This window comes from Spermophilus citellus (genome assembly GCF_964194105.1).
Source record: "Spermophilus citellus genome assembly, chromosome: X".
NCBI classification, from domain to species: domain Eukaryota; kingdom Metazoa; phylum Chordata; class Mammalia; order Rodentia; family Sciuridae; genus Spermophilus; species Spermophilus citellus.
In genome coordinates, this window is record NC_138190.1 from 70,137,577 (window position 1) to 70,157,469 (window position 19,893).

Sequence of the window (19,893 nt, forward strand, 5' to 3'; positions counted from 1 at the left end):
TGTCCCCCTCTCTCTCACTCTCTCTTAAAAAAAAAGAAAAGAAAATGTACTTAATTCTTGAATCTTCAGTATATTTTCTTGGGATAGATGGTTTGTGTCTTTTGGTGGACATGTTTTTAGGGTGTTTGACATGGGAAGAGGAGTTGGATTTTTAAATGATTGATTTCTTTAGAGTTCAATTTTCCTTAGCACATTTGGTACATTGAAGCTTATTTTATCAATGAAAATGTACATAGTATGACATTTTGTTTGAGGTTTGGTTGTAGATAAACAGGAACATGTGAAATAGACATTCCTCTTAATGAAATTACAGCCTGCTATGGTAAATTAAACATATATATGTTTGATCAATTAACTAAAAATAAAATGCAAGATTTGAGAAATGTATAGTATAGGGGATAAACTATATAAATTTAGAGGAGAGAGTAAAAGATTACTATTAATCAGAAAATGCTTTATTGAAGAGGTAGGAATTTAGAAATGGATTAGATTTACATAGGTAAAGGACTAGGAATTTTTGGCAGGAAGGTCGGACTGAGCACAAGGCAGGTTTGGGTACAATAATTTTGTTTAATAAAATATTTAGCATATTTTAGGGGCTGAGGCTGTAGTTCAGTGTTAGAGCGCTTACCTAGTGTGTTTGAGGCACTGGGTTTGATCCTCAGCACCACATTAAAAATAAATAAATAAAATGAAAGTATTGTGCCATCCATAACTAAAGGTATTTAAAAAAAATATTTAGCATCTTTTAAGCAAAGGGCACCATGTGGAAGATATAGGCACTGCTTTCAGGAAACTTATAAATCTTGCTTTCCAGAAAGAGGTATTTGTAAAGAAAACAATTAAGGCAATGCAGGAAAAGACCTTGCCATTATGGACTGGTAACATCATAGAGGCTTCTATGAAGGTGTGACTTGATCTAGACTGTGAAGGTGGGGTAGGATTTAAGTAAATGGAAAGGAGAAGTTTGGACATTTGTAGGATGGGCTTTAGCATAAGTAGGTATGGGAACAACATGGTCTATTCAGAATATGATGATTAATAGATCAAAGAGGCTGTAGCTTAGATTTTATATAAAGAGTTTAATCAAACATAAAGCTGTTAGTATACATCAGAGTTGATATCATGTTAAAAGACTGTGATGGAGGCAAAGGGGGACCTATTGAAAGTTGTTTCAAATAGGATAGTGACATGCTATTATGCCAATAGCAATAATATGTAAGAAAATGAGAGGGACAGTTAAGAGTAGGGAGATTAAGTAAGAGTTGTTGCAAGTAGCTCAATATGAAGTGATCAGAGCCTGAACTAAGTTGATAGTAGTAGAAATTCATTTTTTTCACATCTGAGTTTCTACAGTAAAATACCATTTTGTTGCTGGGCAGTGAAAACACAGAGATTAAATAATATACTGTCCCTGGTTTCAAAGAGCTTACAGCCTAATGGGAAATACTGGCTCATAATTACGAAACCAATAGAATATTTTTCTATCACCAAAGAGGGTCTAATTAGTGGATGATTTATGAAGACAAAACCATTGAATCTCATGACTACATATTTGGCATTAAATTAATATTGTTTTGAGTTGGTTAACTGCCTCTTGCAGTTTTTGTTTTCTTACCCATCTTAGTGTTAGGCTGGCAAATTACTCACTATCTTGAGGAACTATCTTTTTTTTTCAACATGTCCACAATGAAGCCATAAGCTATACAAATAAGGCATCATATTCTCAGAGATTCCAAAATAGGAAATGAAAAAGGAGAAACAAGTGAAAGACATAATGAAGGAAGACTAAGGATTTATAATTGGTTATGGGTGGGAGTGGGAACAGGAAGGCAGAAGAAGAACATAGATAGGTAGCAGCAGACACGAGAGTGATACAGAGTCCAGGAAGAGCTGGTAGTAAATAATATAAAATGCATGTATAGAATTTATTTGAACAGTAACGAATGAGGATTGAGAAAAATAATGGTTTTGAATATTGGACTTAGTAGGAACTTTCATCATTTTTATAATAGCTATCAATTATTTGAGGCTTGCTTTGTGCTAGGCACTTTTCTAAAACTTAGTGTTATGAGTCACTAATTTATTATTGTGTCATAGTTCTATAGATTTATTGTGTTCAACTTGGGTGGTTGTTGTTTGGGATCTCATAGGGTTGCAGTCAGATAAGGGCTACTGCTAGAGTCATCTGAACTTCAGATTCTAAACTTTTTGATTCTAAAAGCTTAGCTGTGCTGAGTATTTAATATATTTTCTTCACTCCCATGCCTGTGGCCTAATCTGGGAATGGTTGGAACAGCTGGAGGCTATTCAGGCATCTTTCTCATTGTTTGTCTAATAATAATTCCTCACAGCACGGCATCCTCAAGGTAGTTGGACTTCTTATATCATGGTTATCTTTACCTAGAGTTCCAAGAGCCCAGGAAGAAGCTATAAGACTTCTTATGTCTTAGCATCAGAAGTCATGCAGTGTTAAAATTAAGTCACAGAATCAGTACAGATTCAAGGGGAAAGAACTACACAAGGTTGTGAATACTAGGAAGCATACGTAATTCATTGGGAGGACAGATTTAGAAGTCAGCCATTACAGTGGGCTAGGAACACTAATCCTCTACCACCACTTTGATGTGGGAAGTAGGAAATGTATTCTCTTGCCAGATGAGGATTTTCACTACTGTGCTGATTTTCTTCTCTCATGGTCCTTTTATTCAAGTCTTCAATCTCCCTGAATCTTATGCTTATGCTGGAAGGACCCCCATAACTGATCCTTTATATCATTTAGAATGGTATTTGACAGTAGAACATGGGCTCAAACTTCAGTGGGCTCTAATCCTTATGCACATAACAGGGAATTGGACTAGTTCCTTGAAGACGATCATCAATTGTTCTGATTTCCCACTTTGTGGGTATTCCTAGGATATTTTTTGGGGGGGCTAGCTATTATCTAACACTACCCCTTTTTGTTTCTGTGGGCTTCAGTATTTGCATCACTGATTTTCCAACAGTCTAATTGCATTTGCTTTTATTTACAGAAACCCTTCAAAGTTTTTGGCCACTGAAAATATATTTTCCAATTGTAGTTTATTCTTATATATTTATTTTATTACTTTTGAGGTAAATAATTAAGCTCATTCTGTTGTTTTAATTTACATGTTCATCTAGCATAGATTGATGGGTAATAATGTGAATTCTAGAGTCAGATTACATGGATTCAAGTCCTAGTTCCTCCACTTAGCAGGTGCTTAATCTCATGTAAATTGTTTAAACTATATATATGCTTCAGTTTACTATACACTAATAGTATTTACCTGTTTGGACTGCCTGAAGATTAAATAAATTGATATAAAATTCCTCAAACATGATAGTCAATAGAATTTAGCTGTTTTTACTTTTGAAAAAACATTAGAATTAATTTCCCAAGTTGAGCTGTATGCCTTCAGAATGAAATTCACATTCACTATTTTACATGAGATTAGTAGTCTGTTGTGGACACAATCAAGATGCTGTCTTTAGCTTCTTTAATAGTTTTATCAGCATCACTTTTGTGCTTTGGCTAAGAGTAAATTGAAGGACAATTTTTACTAACACTGAGCCCATTTACAGGCATTGAAGGAATGATTTTTGTGTGTGTGTGTGTGTGTGTGTGTGTGTGTGTGTATGGTGCTGGTGATTGAAACCAGGGCCTTGTGCATGCGAGGCAAGTGCTCTACCAATCTACTTATATCCCCAGCCTTAAAGGAATGATTTATTAAAATACAATGTAACAGGGGAGGGGATTGTAGCTCAGTGGTAGAGTGTTTGCCTAGCACATGTGAAACACTGGGTTCAATCCTCAGTACCACATAAAAATAAATGAATAAAATAAAGGTATTGTGTTCATCTACATCTAAAAATATGTTAAAAAATACTATGTGATATGTGCTATGCATATATATCAGGAAGAAGTACTGGGTGGTATAGAGGGATGTGTTCTTGCTATTAACCTAATGACCATGGGCTCTCAGGCAGTCATTTGACTTTGGGGCCTTTGATAAGCAGAATAATGTCCCCTAATGAGCTTCTACAATGTAATCTCTAATCTCTGGGACTGTGAATATATTACCTTATATAGCAAAAGGGATTTGCGTATATAAAGTTACTTATCAGTTAAATTTAAAATAGGGAGATTATCCTGAATTATCTGGGTGGGCCTATTATAATCACATGAACATAATCACATGAGCCCTTAAGAATATAGAAGTGGGTTGAGCTGTAGCTCAGTGGTAAAGCACTTGCTTCACATGTGTGAGGCACTGGGTTTGATCCTCAGCACCATATAAAAATAAATAAACATACTGTGTGTTAATCTACAAATCTATAAATATATATAATTTAAAAAAAGAATACAGAAGGGAAATCAGAACTATTTAAAATATAATAAGTACTTAACACACCATTGCTGACTCTGAAAATATAGTGAACCATGAGCCAAGGAATGCTGGTGGCCTCTAGGAGTTGAGAAAATATACCAGTCAACAACCAGCAAGGAAATGAGACCTCAGGCCCAGAACCTCATAGAACTAAATTCTGACAATGGCCTGACTGAACCTAGTAGTGGATTCTCCCCTACATTCTCCAGATTAGAAAGCAGAATAGACAATTCCTAGACTTTGGATTTATGAGACTCTAAACACAATTCCCATTTGAGCTTTTCATGGATTTCTGACTCTCAGAAATGTGAAATAATTAAAATATGTTTTTAAAATCTTTTTTAAAAAAATATTTGTTTTAGTTGTAGGTGGACACAATAACCATTTTATTTTTATGTGGTGCCAAGGATTGAACCAAGTGCCTCATACATGAAAGGCAAGCGCTCTACCACTGAGCCACAACCCCAGCCCCTAAAATGTGTTGTTTTAAGGACTAAGTTTGTGGTAATTATTTATAGCAACAGACGAAAAATAATACAAGGCCTCAGTTGCTTCTAAAAGTTTTAGGAACTTCATAATGGCAGATTAACCAGCTATATACTGAAGTGTGTTTTTTAAAAACTATAAAGCAAATAATTGCAACAAGAGTCAGGTCTTTCAGCTCTAGACTAAAATTAGGATTCAGTGCAAAGATGCCTTTTATGTATGAATTTTCTGTATATGTATGAATTATTTATATGTACAAATTCTGAAATGGAAAAATGACCATTATTATCAAACCAGAAGCTCAGTGACATCTATATGTCTACCACTATTATAAGAATTATAGTTCTTATTCCATTAAGGAATCAATTATATGCCCTATATTTCTAACAAATAATAAATTTAAACAATTTGCTATAATTAGCAAACATACCCTTTATTTTCTGTGAAACTAATCCCAAGGAGCAGAAATTCTGATATAACCTGGAAGTGATTATTTGGTACATTCCTTAGAGATGCAACATTGCTTTAGAGCAATATCCATATGGAAGATTCTCTACACGAGATATAGCTAAGTTCATAATGACCATTCTAGTTGCCTTCACTCCCCTCTTTTAGGAATCATGCCAAGAAATACCCAATTCGCCTTTATTTTGTTATTTTCAAAAACCAACTTTATTGGCCAAGTACAATGGCACATGTCTATAATCCCAGCTACTCAGAGGCTGAGGCAGGAGAATTTCAGGTTTGAGGTCAGCCTCAGCAACTTAGTGAAACTGTCTCAAAATTAGAAATTGGCTTAGCTAGAGCAATTAGGCAAGAGAAGAAAATCAAAGGGAAACAAATAGAAAAGAAAGAAGTCAAATAACCATTGTTTATAGATGGTGTGATACTATACTTAGAAGATCCAAAAAATTCCACCAGAAGACTGCTAGAACTAATAAACAAATTCAGCAAAATATCAGGTTACAAAATCAACATACAAATATCAATAGCTTTCTTATGCATCAATAATGAATTTACTAAGAAAGAATCAGGCAAACAATCCCATTTAAAATAACCTGATAAAAATACCCTAGCAATAAATCTAACCAAGAAGGTAAAGGACCTTTCATTACAGAATGAAAAGTATAGAACATTGAAGAAAGAAATTGAAGGAAACACAAGAAGATGGAAAGACCTCCCCTCCATGTTTATAGATAGGCAGAATTAATATTGTTTAAACAGCCATACTATCAAGACCAAAAATACATATTCAGTGCAATCCTCATCAAAAATACCAATAGCATTCTATGCAGAACTAGAAAAGACAATCCTAAAATTCATTTTGAAGAACAAAAGACCAAGAATAGCCAAAGAAATTATACTACTGAGCTATAGTAACAGAAACTGCATGGTACTTGCACACACACACACACACACACACACACACACACACACACAATAGACCACTGATACAGAAGAGAAGACACAGAGAGAAATGCATACATCTACAGTCATCTGATCCTTGACAAAGGTATCAAAATCATCCATTGGAGAAAAGACAGCCTTTTAAACAAATTGTGCTGGGAAACTTATTATCCATAGTAGAAGAATGAGACTAGATCCTTATCTCCCATCCTGCAAAAAAGTCAATTCAAAAATGGATCAAAGACCTAGGAATTAGACCAGAAACTATATAACTCCTAGAAGAAAATGTAGGGTCAACACTCCAGCATAGAGGCTCAGGCAACAACTTTCTCATTAGGACCCCTAAAACTCAGGAATGAATGCCAAGAGTTAATAAATAGAATGACATCAAATTAAAAAGTTTCTGCACAACAAAGGAAACAATTAAGAATGTGAAGAGAGAACCTATAGAATGGGAGAAAATCTTTGCCTAGATACTCTTCTGACAGAGAATTAATATCCAGAATATATAAAGAACTCAAAAACTACAACCCCCCATAACCCAATTAAATAATAGGCAAATGAACTAATAGATATTTCTCAAAAGAAATACAAATGGCCAACAAATACATGAAAAATATTCAACATTATTAGCAGTTAGGGAAATATAAATCAAAACTACCCTATACCTACAAAAATATGGAAAAAATAAATAAAGGGCCCAGAATGTAGCTCAGTGGTAGAGTACCTCTGGGTTCAATCCCAGTATTGGGATAAAAAATAAACAATTTTATTAAAGCTACAATCCAGTGCATATATTTGGAAGAAGTATACAATTCAAGAAGTTTTGACTATACATACACAACGTGCATGTACACACACACACACACACACACACACATGCTTATGAACCCATTACCAAAATCAGGATAATAAACATATTTATCAACTCTAAAAGTTCCTTGTGACTATTAATAGCCTTCTTATCTCTCCTTCATTGGACAACTATTAATCAAGAAATGCCACTATACATTGTTTGTATTTTCTAGAATTTTATATAAATGAAATACAGCATTATTCATTTTAGTCTGACTTCTTTCTCCACCTACCCCTGTACTGGTGATTGAATCCAAGACCTTGAACATACTAGACAAGTGTTCTACCATTGAGCTACTCCCGCTCCCCTGCTCACTTGTGTGTGTATGTGTGTGTAGGAAGAGAGGGGATATCACTTATTATAATATTTTATTTATTTAATAATAATTATTATTAAGTAGTGCTGAGGATTGAACCCAGTGCCTCACACATGCTAGGCAAGCGCTCTACTGCTAAACTACAACTGCAGCCCCACCCAACCTGATTTTTTAAATTTTATTTTGAGAAGGAGTCTTGTTAAGTTGCCCAGACTGACTTCAAATTTGTAATCCTTCTGCCTCAGCCTCCAAGTAGCTGGAATTTTAGGTATATGCCACTGATTCTTGTTCATTCTGGCTTCTGTCCATAATTTCTTGAGGTCCCTTCATGTTGTTGCATGTAGCTATTGTTCATTTTTTTTTTATTCTGTGACCAATATGCCACAATTTGTTTATCTATTCACCTGCTTATGGACATTTTGATGGTTTCCAGTTTGGGACAATTCAATAAAGCTGCTATGACCATCCAGCTGCATATCTTTTTATGTACATATGCTTTCATTTGCTTTGGTAAAGACCTAGAAATGAAATGGCTAGTCTAGATGGTAAAGTATATGTTTAACTTTTCAAGAAATTGCCAAACTCTTTTTTCAAAATAGTTATAATTTTTATTTCACATTTCAACCAGCAATATATGAGAGTTCCAGTTCCTCTGTATTCTGACACAAATTGAATATTGTTAGCCTCTTTTCATTTAATAGGTAGAATTATATCACATTTTGGCCTTAATCAGCATTTTATAATGGCTAATAATGTTGAACATTTTTCATAAGCTTGTCATTCATGTGTTCCTTTTTGTGAAATGTTTTTCCAGATCTTTTAAAAATATTTTTAGTTGTTGATGGACCTTTATTTTATTTACTTATTTATATGCAGTGCTGAGAATCGAACCCACTGCTTCACACATGAGAGGCAAGCACTCAACTGAGCTATAACTCCGGCCCTCTTTTGCTCATTTTTAATAGTTGTTTTCTTAGTATTGAATCAGAAACACCTTTCAATATTTTGTAAACAAGATCTTTTAAAAATTTTATTGAAGTATATAATTGATATTTTATATATTCAAGGCCAACAATGTGATATTTTGATATATATGTACATTGTAAAATATTTATCACAATCAAGCTAATTAACATATCCATACTTCACATAGTTACCTTTTGGGGGGTGAAAATACTTAAGGTCTACCATCTTAGCAAATTTCAAGTATAAATTATTGTTAACTATAGTTACAATGCTATACATTAAGTCTCCAGAACTTATTCATCTTGTCATTGAAAGTGAGTACCCTTTGACCAACATCCCCCATCCTGGTAACCACTATTATATTCTCTGTTTCTATGAGTTTGACTTTGTTAATTTCACATAGAGGTGAAGTCATACAGTAATTATCTTTCTGTGTCTGACTTACTTTATTTAACATAATTTCCTCCAGGTTCATCCATGTCATTGCAAGTGAGAGAGTTTCCTTGTTTTAAGGATGAATAATATTCTGTTGTATATGTAAATACACCCTGTGTTAACATTCATCCATTAATGGACATTTTGGTTGTTTACATATGTTGGCTATTATGAATAAAGCTGCAATGAACAGGGGAGTACATATATCTCTTTAGATATAATTTTACTTTCTTTGAATATATACCCAGAAGTGGGATTGCTGGCAGTTCTATTTTTAATTTTTTGAGGTACCTCTATACTATCTTCCCTAATGGCTTTAACAATTTACATTTTCACCAACAATATATAATGGTTCCCTTTTCCCCATATCCTCATCAACACTTGCTATCTTTTGCCTTTTTTAATAATAGTCATTAACACTGTGAAATGATATTTCATTGTGGTTTTGATTTGCATTTCCCTGATGATTAGAGATGCTGGGCACATTTTCATATATATTATCATCATTTGTATGTCTTCATTGAAAAAAAATGTCTGTTCAGGTCTTTTGCCCTTTTTAAACTAGGTTATGGGAGTTTTGCTATAGAGTTGTATATATTTTAGATATTAATCTCTCATTGGATATATGGTTTGCAAATATTTTCTCCTGTTATGTGTGTTATTGGTTTCATTTTGTTGCTGGCTTCCTTTGCTCTGCAGAAACTTTTTAGGTTTATGTAGTTCCGTTTATTTCTGCTTTTGTTGCCTGTGCTTTTGGTGTCCTGTCTAAAAAAAATCATTGCCAAGAGCAATGTCAAGGAGCTTGTGACCTATTTTATTATTCTGAGAGTTTTATTGTTTCAATTATTACACTTCTACATATGTCTTCTACATATGTTAGGTTGATTTTTGTGTGTGTTGTACAATAAGGGTCCATTTTCATTGTTTTGCATGTGGATGTTTTGTTTTCCAAACACCATTTTTTGAAGAGACTGTACTTTTTTCACTGTGTTCTGTGTGCCTTTGTCAAAAATTAGTTGATTGTATATTATGTCTAAGTTTTCTTGTGGGCTCTCAATTATGTTCCATTTATCTATGTGTCTGTTTTATGTCAATACCCTGTTATTATGATTACTATAGGTTTGTAGTATGATTTAAAATCAGAAAATGTGCTGCTTCCAACTTTGTTCTTTGTTTTTAAGATGTCTTTGGTTATTTAGGTTCTTTTGTGGTTCCATGTGGATTTTAGCATTGTTTTCTCTATTTTAGTGAGAAATGCTATTGGAGTTTTGATAGGTATTACCTTGAATCTATAGATTACTTTAAGTGGTATAAACATTTTAGCAACATTAATTCTTCTAATCCAGGGTCATAGAATATATTTCCACTTATTTCTGTCATCTTCTATTTCTTTCATCATTGTCTTATAATTTATGGCTTACAGATCTTTCTTTAAATTTATTCTTAAGTATTGCATATTTTTTCACAATAGAATAAATTGAATTGTTTTCTTGAATTCCTTGTTGGATATTTCATTGTAATATAAAGAAATGCTACTGATTTTTTTATGTTGATTTTGTATCCTGAAACTTCACTGGATTTGTTTATTTTATTTATTTGTTTGTTTGTTTGTTTTTAAAGAGAGAGTGAGAGAGGAGAGAGAGAGAGAGAGAGAGAGAGAGAGAGAGAGAGAGAGAGAATTTTTTTAATATTTATTTTTTAGTTCTCGGCAGACACAACATCTTTGTTTGTATGTGGTGCTGAGGATGGAACCCGGGCCGCACGCATGCCAGACGAGCGCGCTACGGCTTGAGCCACATCCCCAGCCCTGGATTTGTTTATTCTCACCACTTTTTGGTGGATTTATTTGGCGGGGGAGTACAGGGAATTAAATCTAGGGATCCTTAACCATTGAGCCACATTACCCACTTGTTATGTTTTATTTTGATACAGGGTCTTGCTAAGTTGCTGAGGCTGATTTTGAACTTGCAATCCTCCTGCCTCCTATTTAGTAGATTCTTCAGGGTTTTCTACATGTAGGATCAATTACTTCTGCAACCAGAGACAATTATTTTAGTACTCACATTTAGCTTCTGAATCCATTTTGGATTAATTTTTGTATATGAGTTATGGTAAAAGTCCAATATCATTCTTTTGCATGTGAAAATTCAGTTTTCCCTGTGGAAAAGGACAGTCCCTTCACCATTGAATGGACTTTGCACCTTTGTCAAAAATCGTTTGACCATTTATATAAAGGTTTATATCTAGATTTTCTATTCCATTTCATTGATCTGTCTGTTTTTGGTTTTGGATTTATTTTACACTAGTTACATACATTTTGATTACTGTAGCTTTTTAATCAGAAAACACAAATCTTCCAACTTCCTTTTTAAGATCGTTTTGGTTATACAGGGTTCCTTGAGATCCCATATGAATTTTAGGATGGAGACGGATATTTTAATTTCCTCAAAAAAGTCATTAGTATTTTAATAGAGATTGCACTAAATCTGTAGATAACCTTGGAATTATTGACATTCTAACAACATTAAGTCTTCCAGTCTATGCACTGTTGGCATTTTAAAAAATATTTTTTAGTTGTTGATGTACCATTTATTTATTTATATGTGGTGCTGAAGATCGAACCCAGTGCCTCACACATGCTAGGCAAGTGCGCTGCTATTAAGTCATAACCCCAGCCCCAGCACTATTGGCATTTTTAAAATACTGGTGTATTTTTTGGTAATCAAACAAAAAGAGTCATTGGTGAAGGGAACTGGTAAATTTCTCATGTCAGTTCATGCAACTTTACTGGATCTCAGTTACCAGTTTTTAAAAATTGGCATCATTTCCAGGAGAAGGCATAGAGATTGGGAGAGAGATTATTATTTTTTTTAAATATTTAATTTTTACTTACAGGTGGTAACAATATCTTTCATTTTTATATTTATGTGGTACTGAGGATCGAACCCAGTGCCTCACACATGCTAGGCGAGTGCTGTACCTTTGAGCCACAAACCCCAACCCAGGAGAGAAATTATTGACTGTAGATGTTCATGACAAAAATATTTTGGACTTAACTGAAATTAAATGATTTATTATTGACAAATAGGTTTATTTAGATGTTTAACATCAGTTTACTTAAGCTTGGATATTCTTATGTTTTTGGTACTGGGGATTGAACTCAGGGACACTCAACCACTGAGCTACATCCCCAGCCCTATTTTGTATTTTATTTAGAGACAGGGTCTCACTGAGTTGCTTAGTGCCTCGCTGTTGCTGAGGCTAGCTTTGAACCTGCAATCCTTCTGTCTCAGCCTCCCAAGCCACTGGGATTACAGTCAGATATACTTTTATCTGGCTTATTTTGTTCATGCTGAAATAAATGTTAGTTCTTCTATTGACATCGCTTAAAATTATATCTTTTTGAACAGAGAATCTGTTGGATTTCATTTCCTGAAGACTATCTGTGAACATTTTAAGTCATCAGAAAATATTGGGAAAGCTGTATTGTTCCACATTGACATGCTTTTACAAAAGAAAGAAGAATTGCTTGCCAAGGAGAAGATTGAAGAAATCATTGTGGGTCAGTAGGATTTCTGCAAGTGTTTTAGAAAGGTGTTAATTCTAAGATAGTTGTCAGAGCAATAGCAAAATCTTGAAGTCAATAGATTTCTTGTACTTCTTTTTTTCTCCCTAATATTCTTTAACAGTAACACCTCACCTATGCAGATTTCACAAATTTGATGAGCTAGAATGAGAATGTAGGCAAAAAAATAACAAAACAACATCAAAAATAAATAAACTTCTGATTTTTAAAAAAAAATTTGTTACTGATGGTCCTTTATTTATTTATTTATATGTGGTGCTGGGAATCGAACCCAGTGCCTCACATATGCACCCTACCACTGAGCCACAACCCTAGCCTCTAAACTTCTGATCTTAAAGCTCACGTGGAGTGGAAAATTGTGAGATTACAAGCCTATTTTCATGTTTCCTCCTTGCTATCAAATTAGATGTGTGCTTTTGGGCAAGGCAATATCTCTGGACCTTGTTTTGTTCTACTATAAAATGAGGATTATGAATAAAATTCCTGGTTGTTAGACTTCTATTTAATAGCAGTATTCCTTTGTGATGTAATTTTATATGAACCCCACCCCAGATAAAGTAGATTAGTTTTTCTAGTTACAGAGATAAAGAGCTAAATTTGCTTAGTAGTCCTCAAACCCTTCTCCACTCTATAGAATCTCCATACCTTAAAGAACACAGATGATATGATCCCTTTCTTAAAAAATTCTCTCCCTTACCTCACCCTTCCAACTCTATACATGTATAGAGATAGTCACTAAAAGTTAACACAGGTTTATTCTGACTGGTGACACTTTAGGTAATGTATTGCTTTCTTCTATTTATACTTTGCCATATTGCTTAAATTCTTGTATGCATCATGTTTTTACGAAAGCAAAGTGATTAATATTTTTAAAATGAAATCATTTGACTAGATTCTATGAACCATATTTTAGTGATGACACCCTCTTTCTAGACCTTCACTAAGGATTTAGTTATTTTTAGATCTGATTTTGATAAACTTTTATTATCTGGTTTTCTAAACTGTGGCATTTTATTCATAGCATATTACAAACAGAGAAAAGGTATGCAGAGAAATACACAGAGGAAAAAAACCTACAAAAATTTTAAAACATAGATTCAGGTGTGCTAGGCAAGTGCTCTATCATTGATCTATATCCCCAGCCCCAAATATTTTTTAAAATATAGTAATTTGTACTATATAATAACTCTCAAAATCATCAATGTGATATATATACACACATGTATTTAAATTTTTTAAAATATTTATTTTTTAAATACTTATTTTTTACTTATAAGTGGTCACAATATCTTTCATTTTTATATTTATGTGGTGCTGAGGATTGAACCCAGTGCCTCACACATGCTAGGCTAGTGCTGTACCTTTGAGCCACAAACCCCAACCCAGGAGAGAAATTATTGACTGTAGATGGTCATGACAAAAATATTTTGTACTTAATTCAACTGAAATTAAATGATTTATTATTGACAAATAGGTTTATTTAGATGTTTAACATCAGTTTACTTAAGCTTGGATATTCTTATGTTTTGATCCCTTTCAGTATGTGTTTATGACTAGCTTACTGTGAGGTATTAATGATGCAATAAAATACAATAGTTTTAAGTGTTGTTGACCTTATTGAATGGTAAAGAAAATATTAAATTTTGCTTATAAAATAGGAAGTATCTTTAATTTTTAGAAAATTTAAGAACTTTTATGAAAAGATTTAGACTTTTTAAATGACAATATTTTATATTTAAAAAGTAAACTGTTAGTTAACTAGAAAACTTGCTAGTACAGAACAACTCATCTTTCTAAAATTCCACTTAGGAAATATTTTGTTGTAATATCAAATTATACACTTATAGTATCAAAGTATTATAGTGTTTTAAGTGGATACATCAGGTAACCATTTACACACTTGTGACTATTTTTAATTAAGTCATGCCACAAACTACATTTGCTGACTCGGCTAGGGAATCAGAGATTCTTAGTGTTCTAATAAAAAATTTTGTAGAAATTGATGGTTTGTGCCAAAGGGACAGAAGAAAAGTGGTATAGAATTCTATTATAGTTTAAACTTTACCTTAATGTGCTGATGTATTTGAACCCTGTAAATGTCTACACCAGAAATAATCAGACACAAGTTAAGATTTAACCTAATAAAGTTTATTTGTAAGTGTGGTCTTAAAGTATTTTACCAAGGCTTAAAGGTATAATTGGCCTTTCTTGTGAACTTGATCTGATCTATTTAGTACATAATGATATAAACACTTCTTATTAATGATTTCTGGCATTACTGTCTGCTCATTCACAATAACCTTGTTAAGGTACCAAATGATGATCTAATTTGGAACATGGAAAATAAGTTTAAAAGAGACTAGGCTGGAAATCTATCACAGACTGATGGGAGAATTACTGTGGTTCTAGAAAACTCTGATTGCATTATATAATCAATTTTGGTGGTAAACCTAAAATTGATGATGAAAACCTGTCTGAATGTGATTGTTTTTATAGCCATTATGTAAAGATTATAGGCTTTGAGTATAGTTAGCACTCTTTGTTTAATGTAATAGATCTAAATTCTTGCTTTCAGAGCTTAGGGGGTTTTTGTTTTTGTGTTTTTCAGGTCACCAAACAGGAAGTCAACTGACAACAGAATTAGTAGGCTGGTTACAAAACATTCTGTGGAACAAAGCTGCCAGAAGTTTTGAGGTTTGGGAGTACATTATTTTCATTCTTTCTCCACTGCAACAAATAAAACTTTGTTCACTATAAGAATCATAGGGCATCAAATTCCTTAATAGTTTCTCTCTTTTTAAATACTATCTATTTAATAAATATTCAGTGTGGAGTGCTAGTGGGCATTGTACAAAAAGTTTATTAAAAATGGAAAACATGGCTCAGAGGTAGAGCATTTGCTTAGCATGCATGAGGCACTGGGTTTGATCCTTGACACCATATACAAATAAAATAAAGATATTGTGTCCACCTATAACTAAAAAATAAATATTTAAAAATGGAAGACATGATTCCTTTCCATTGAGAATTGTAGTATAGCAAAATGACATCACTGATACTAAAATACAGGAATGTAATTTATTTTAATATGAGGGACAAGAAAGTTAGAGGAATTTTGTTACCTTAAAAAAAGTATGAGGCCAAGTAGGTATTTATGGAGTTGACATAATAATAAATAATAAATGTTATAATAAATAACATTTATTATAATAAATGTTATATATTCCTTGTAATCTTCTTGTGTATTTGTATATTTGCATATGTAAATAAAATGGTACATACTTTGTAAAAAGTTTGAACTGAGGATGCAGCTCAGAGGCAGAATGCCTTCCTAGCATGAGCAAGGCCCAAGGTTTGATCAGTAGCATCACAAAAAAGGAAGGAAGGAAGGAAGGAAGGAAGGAAGGAAGCAAGCAAGCAAGCAAGCAAGCTATGGTATGCTTCTACCTCCAACCAATATGTAGTTATAGAGAACAGTTATGTCCCTGCTTGAACAATACCCTTCCAAAAAAATATAAGACATGAAATGAAAAAAAAAATTGATGATACTGATGATCAGGCAGTGAAGAATGATCCCTGGGAAATAGGAAACATGATGAATACTACAAATGTATAACTTACTGCCTTTAGTTTCCAGGCTATAACTTGGGAAAGGGAACTGAATTGTAACCTGCCAGGCATCCTTATTTGGGGAGATGATACTGAGAATCTAGGGAGACCTAGTCATCTAAAGTTCATAGTACAGAGAATCAGAGAGGGGGTGCATAGCAAAGAGAGAGAGAGAGAGAGAGAGAGAGAGAGAGAGAGAGAGAGAGAGAGAAATGAGAATCTCAGCTGGGCATGGAGTTGTACACCTGTAATCCCAGCAGCTCGGGAGGCTGAGACAGGAGAATTGTGAGTTCGAAGCCAGCCTCAGCAAAAGTGAGGTGCTAAGCAATTCAGTGAGACCCTGTCTCTAAATAAAATATAAAATAGGGCTGGGGATGTGGCTTTGAGGTGGAGTACCCCTGAGTTCAATCCCAAGTAGCAAAAAAGAGAGAGGACTGGGGCTGTTGTTCAGTGGCGGAGTGCTTGCCTGGCATGTGTGAGGCACTGGGTTTGATCCTTAGCACCATGTAAAAATAAATAAAGACATTCTTACCATCTATAAGTACAAAAAAAAATTTTTATTAAAAAAAAGAATCCCATTCATCAGAAGGTCCTCCTCCAGTGTTTAATAGAGGGTGTAACCATCTAAAATATTAAGAGGATAAGTACCTGGCACTCACATACATCTGGGCATAGAGCCCATTTTTTGTTTGTTTGTTTTTGTGGTGCTGGGGATGAAACCTGGAGCCTTGTGCATGCTACATAAGTGATATACCACTGAACTACCTCCCCAGACCACTAGAACCTGTTCTTACCACTCAGACTGGAAAATCTCTAATTCATGGGGCACTGGATAGAGAACTGAGAAGAGTCTTGCCTCAGTAGTAGGGAATAATTAATACCTCACTGAGCCCTGCTCCAACCCAACTTAAAAAAAATAATTTAAGTGTGTTGCGAAAGGATCACATTGATCCCAAAGAATTTAATTGCTTCCTACAGCAGAGTTTGAGAATTTTTAAAGCTATACAGAACATCCAGCAAGGTAAAGTTCACAATGTTTGGCATCCCATAAAATATTGCCAAGCACACAAAGAGGCAAGGAACACAATCTATAGTGAAAACAGTAAGCAATCAATTGAAACTGACCCATAAATGACATAGAAGATTAGAATTAATAGAAAGGGACATTAAAATATTTCTTATGATTATATTCCATACATTTAAAAAGCTAAGCAGAGGCATAGAATATATAAAACTACCCAAACCAAACTTCTAGAGATGAAAATTTAATTTTTAGGATGAAATTAATATCAGATAGTATTAACATCTGATGAGACATTGTAGAATAAGATTGGTGAACTTGAAGTAATAGCAAAGAAGTGACCCAGATGAAATACACAGAAAAGAAAAACCTTAAAAGAGTATCAGTAACATCAGGTAGCCAAATATATGAGTAATTGGAATTTTCAAATGAAGAGGGAGAGAAAAGTATTTGAAGAAATAGTGGCCGAAAAATCTAAACCCACAGAGTCAAGAATCTTAACAAACTCCACATGTAAGGAAAATAAAACTACACCAAGGCACATAATGATCAAATTGCTTAAAACCAGTGACAGAAAATATTATAAGAGTAGCCAAGAAAAATTTTACCCTACATATAGAAGGTGGAATGAGATGAACATCATTACCCTAGGTACACGTATGACTGCACAGATGGTGCAATGCTACATCGTGTACAACCAGAGAAATGAAAAGTTGTGCTGCAATTATTATCAAAATGCATTCTGCCTACATATATACCTAATTAAAATAAATAAATTAATAAAAAATTAAGGAGAACATCAATGCAAGCAAGAACTCAGTTGAGCAATATCTTTAAAATAATGAAAGAAGGGGCTGGGGCTGGGCCTGGGGCTCAGCGGTAGAGCACTCACCTAGCACGTGCGAGGCACTGGATTCGATCCTCAGCACCACATAAAAATAAATAGATAAAATAAAGGTATTGTGTCCAACTACAACTAAAAAAAAAATAATTTTTTTTAAATAATGAAAAAAAACCCTGGCAACTTAGAATTCTATACCTGACGGCAAACATTGTTTAAAAATGAAATAGTTGGTGGAAATGTAAAATGGTGTAGTCACTATGGAAAATATTTCAAAAAGAATTAAAAGCACAACTTTTTTTTTCCATACTGGGGATTGAACCCAGGGCCTGGCACATGCTAGGTAAGCATTCTATCACTGAGCTATATCCCCAGACTTTTTTTTTTGTACTTTGAGACAGGATCTTACTGAATTGCCCAGACTGGCTTCAAAATTGGAGTCCTCCTGTCTCAACCTTCCAAGTAGCTGGGATTACAGGTGTGCATCTCTGTGCCCAGAAAAAGCACAATCTTGGGATGTTTGTACACCCATACTGACAGCAGAACTGTTCACATTATTCACAAGATGGAAACAATCAAGTTCCATCAACAGATAAATGGATAAACAAAATTTGGAATACATAGCCAGTGGAATATTATCCAGCCTTAAAATATTGATGAATTCTGATACATGCTTAAACCATAAGGACATTATGCTAAGTGAAATAAGCCAGACACAAAAAGACAAATAAGGTATGATTCCACTTGTAGACATATCTATAGTAGTAAAACTCATAGAGACAAAGTACAATGGTGGTTGCAAGGGGATTGGGGGAGGAAGAAAGAAGGAATTATTGTTTACTTTTTTTTCCCTGATGCTGGCAATGGAACCCAGAGCCTCATGAATGCTACACATGCACTCTACCAATAAATTATATCCCTGACTCCCAGAGTTTCAATTTTGTGAGATGAAAAAAATTTGGATATTGATAATGTGAATATGCAAACTGTGGTATATCCATGTATTTTTTTTTAAATGCTGGGGATTGAACCCAGGGCCTTGTGCATGGGAGGCAAGCACTCTATCGACTGAGCTATATCCCAAGCCCATATAATATATTTTATTTTATTTTTTAATATTTATTTTTTAGTTTTTGGTGGCCACAACATCTTTATTTTATTTTTATGTGGTGCTAAGGATTGAACCCAGCACCCTGTGCATGCCAGGCGAGCACGCTACCGCTTGAGCCACATCCCCAGCCCTCCATATATTTTAAATGCTTCTGAGTGATAAAAAGAAAAGAACTATTGATCCATAAAAATGGGGAACAAAGTTTAAGAAACAAGGAATTGTACACCCAAGACAAGGAAACAGATCCCTTATAAGAGCATGTAGTGACCTAGGACTTACACATAATTTCTGCAAAATAAAATGGTATTCTTTCTCTTTTAGAGGGCCTTTATTTATTTCCATACTGAGAATGTGAAAAACCACTTTAGAATTCCCCTCTTCCTATTGATTCTTTGTCTTCCCCCTCATTTTCTAGTCTTGATGAATGATTTTTTTTTAGCCTTCACTTTCAACCCTGGAAAAGAATGTAATTTTATATCTAGTGAAAGGTAGTGTTTTTACCTGCTCAACACAGCTGTTTCTACTTGAAAAGGGCATTTATTCCTTAAAGGACCTAATGATTCATGTCCTTAACTGAAAACTATGAACATTCTTGATAATGTAGAGGGGACTCATTTACCTTACCTTGGTGTTCATAAGTGATCTAAGTTTTCTGAGATTAAAAAAAAAAAAAATCCAGGGCTGGTGTTGTAGCTCAGTGGTAGAGCGCTTGCCTAGCACATATGAAGCACTGGGTTCAATCCTCAACATCACATTTTAAAAAATCAATAAATAAAATAAAGGTATAAAATATAGACTATTTCTATTAGATTTTTCTTTCTTTCTTTTTCTTTTTTTTAATTGATTTTAT

At 34.0% G+C, this 19,893-nt stretch overlaps 1 protein-coding gene across 1 annotated transcript in view; it reads left to right on the forward strand.

Annotated features, from left to right (window-relative positions):
• TEX11 (testis expressed 11) overlaps nt 1–19,893 on the forward strand; it is a gene marked incomplete at both ends in the record, with an annotated part of 301,635 nt that overhangs the window by 148,209 nt on the left and 133,533 nt on the right. Inside the window, 2 exons of the mRNA XM_081278131.1 lie at nt 12,286–12,437; nt 15,070–15,155. Of these exons, the coding sequence (XP_081134257.1) occupies nt 12,286–12,437; nt 15,070–15,155 (238 nt within the window). The remainder of the gene's footprint in view (nt 1–12,285; nt 12,438–15,069; nt 15,156–19,893) is intronic.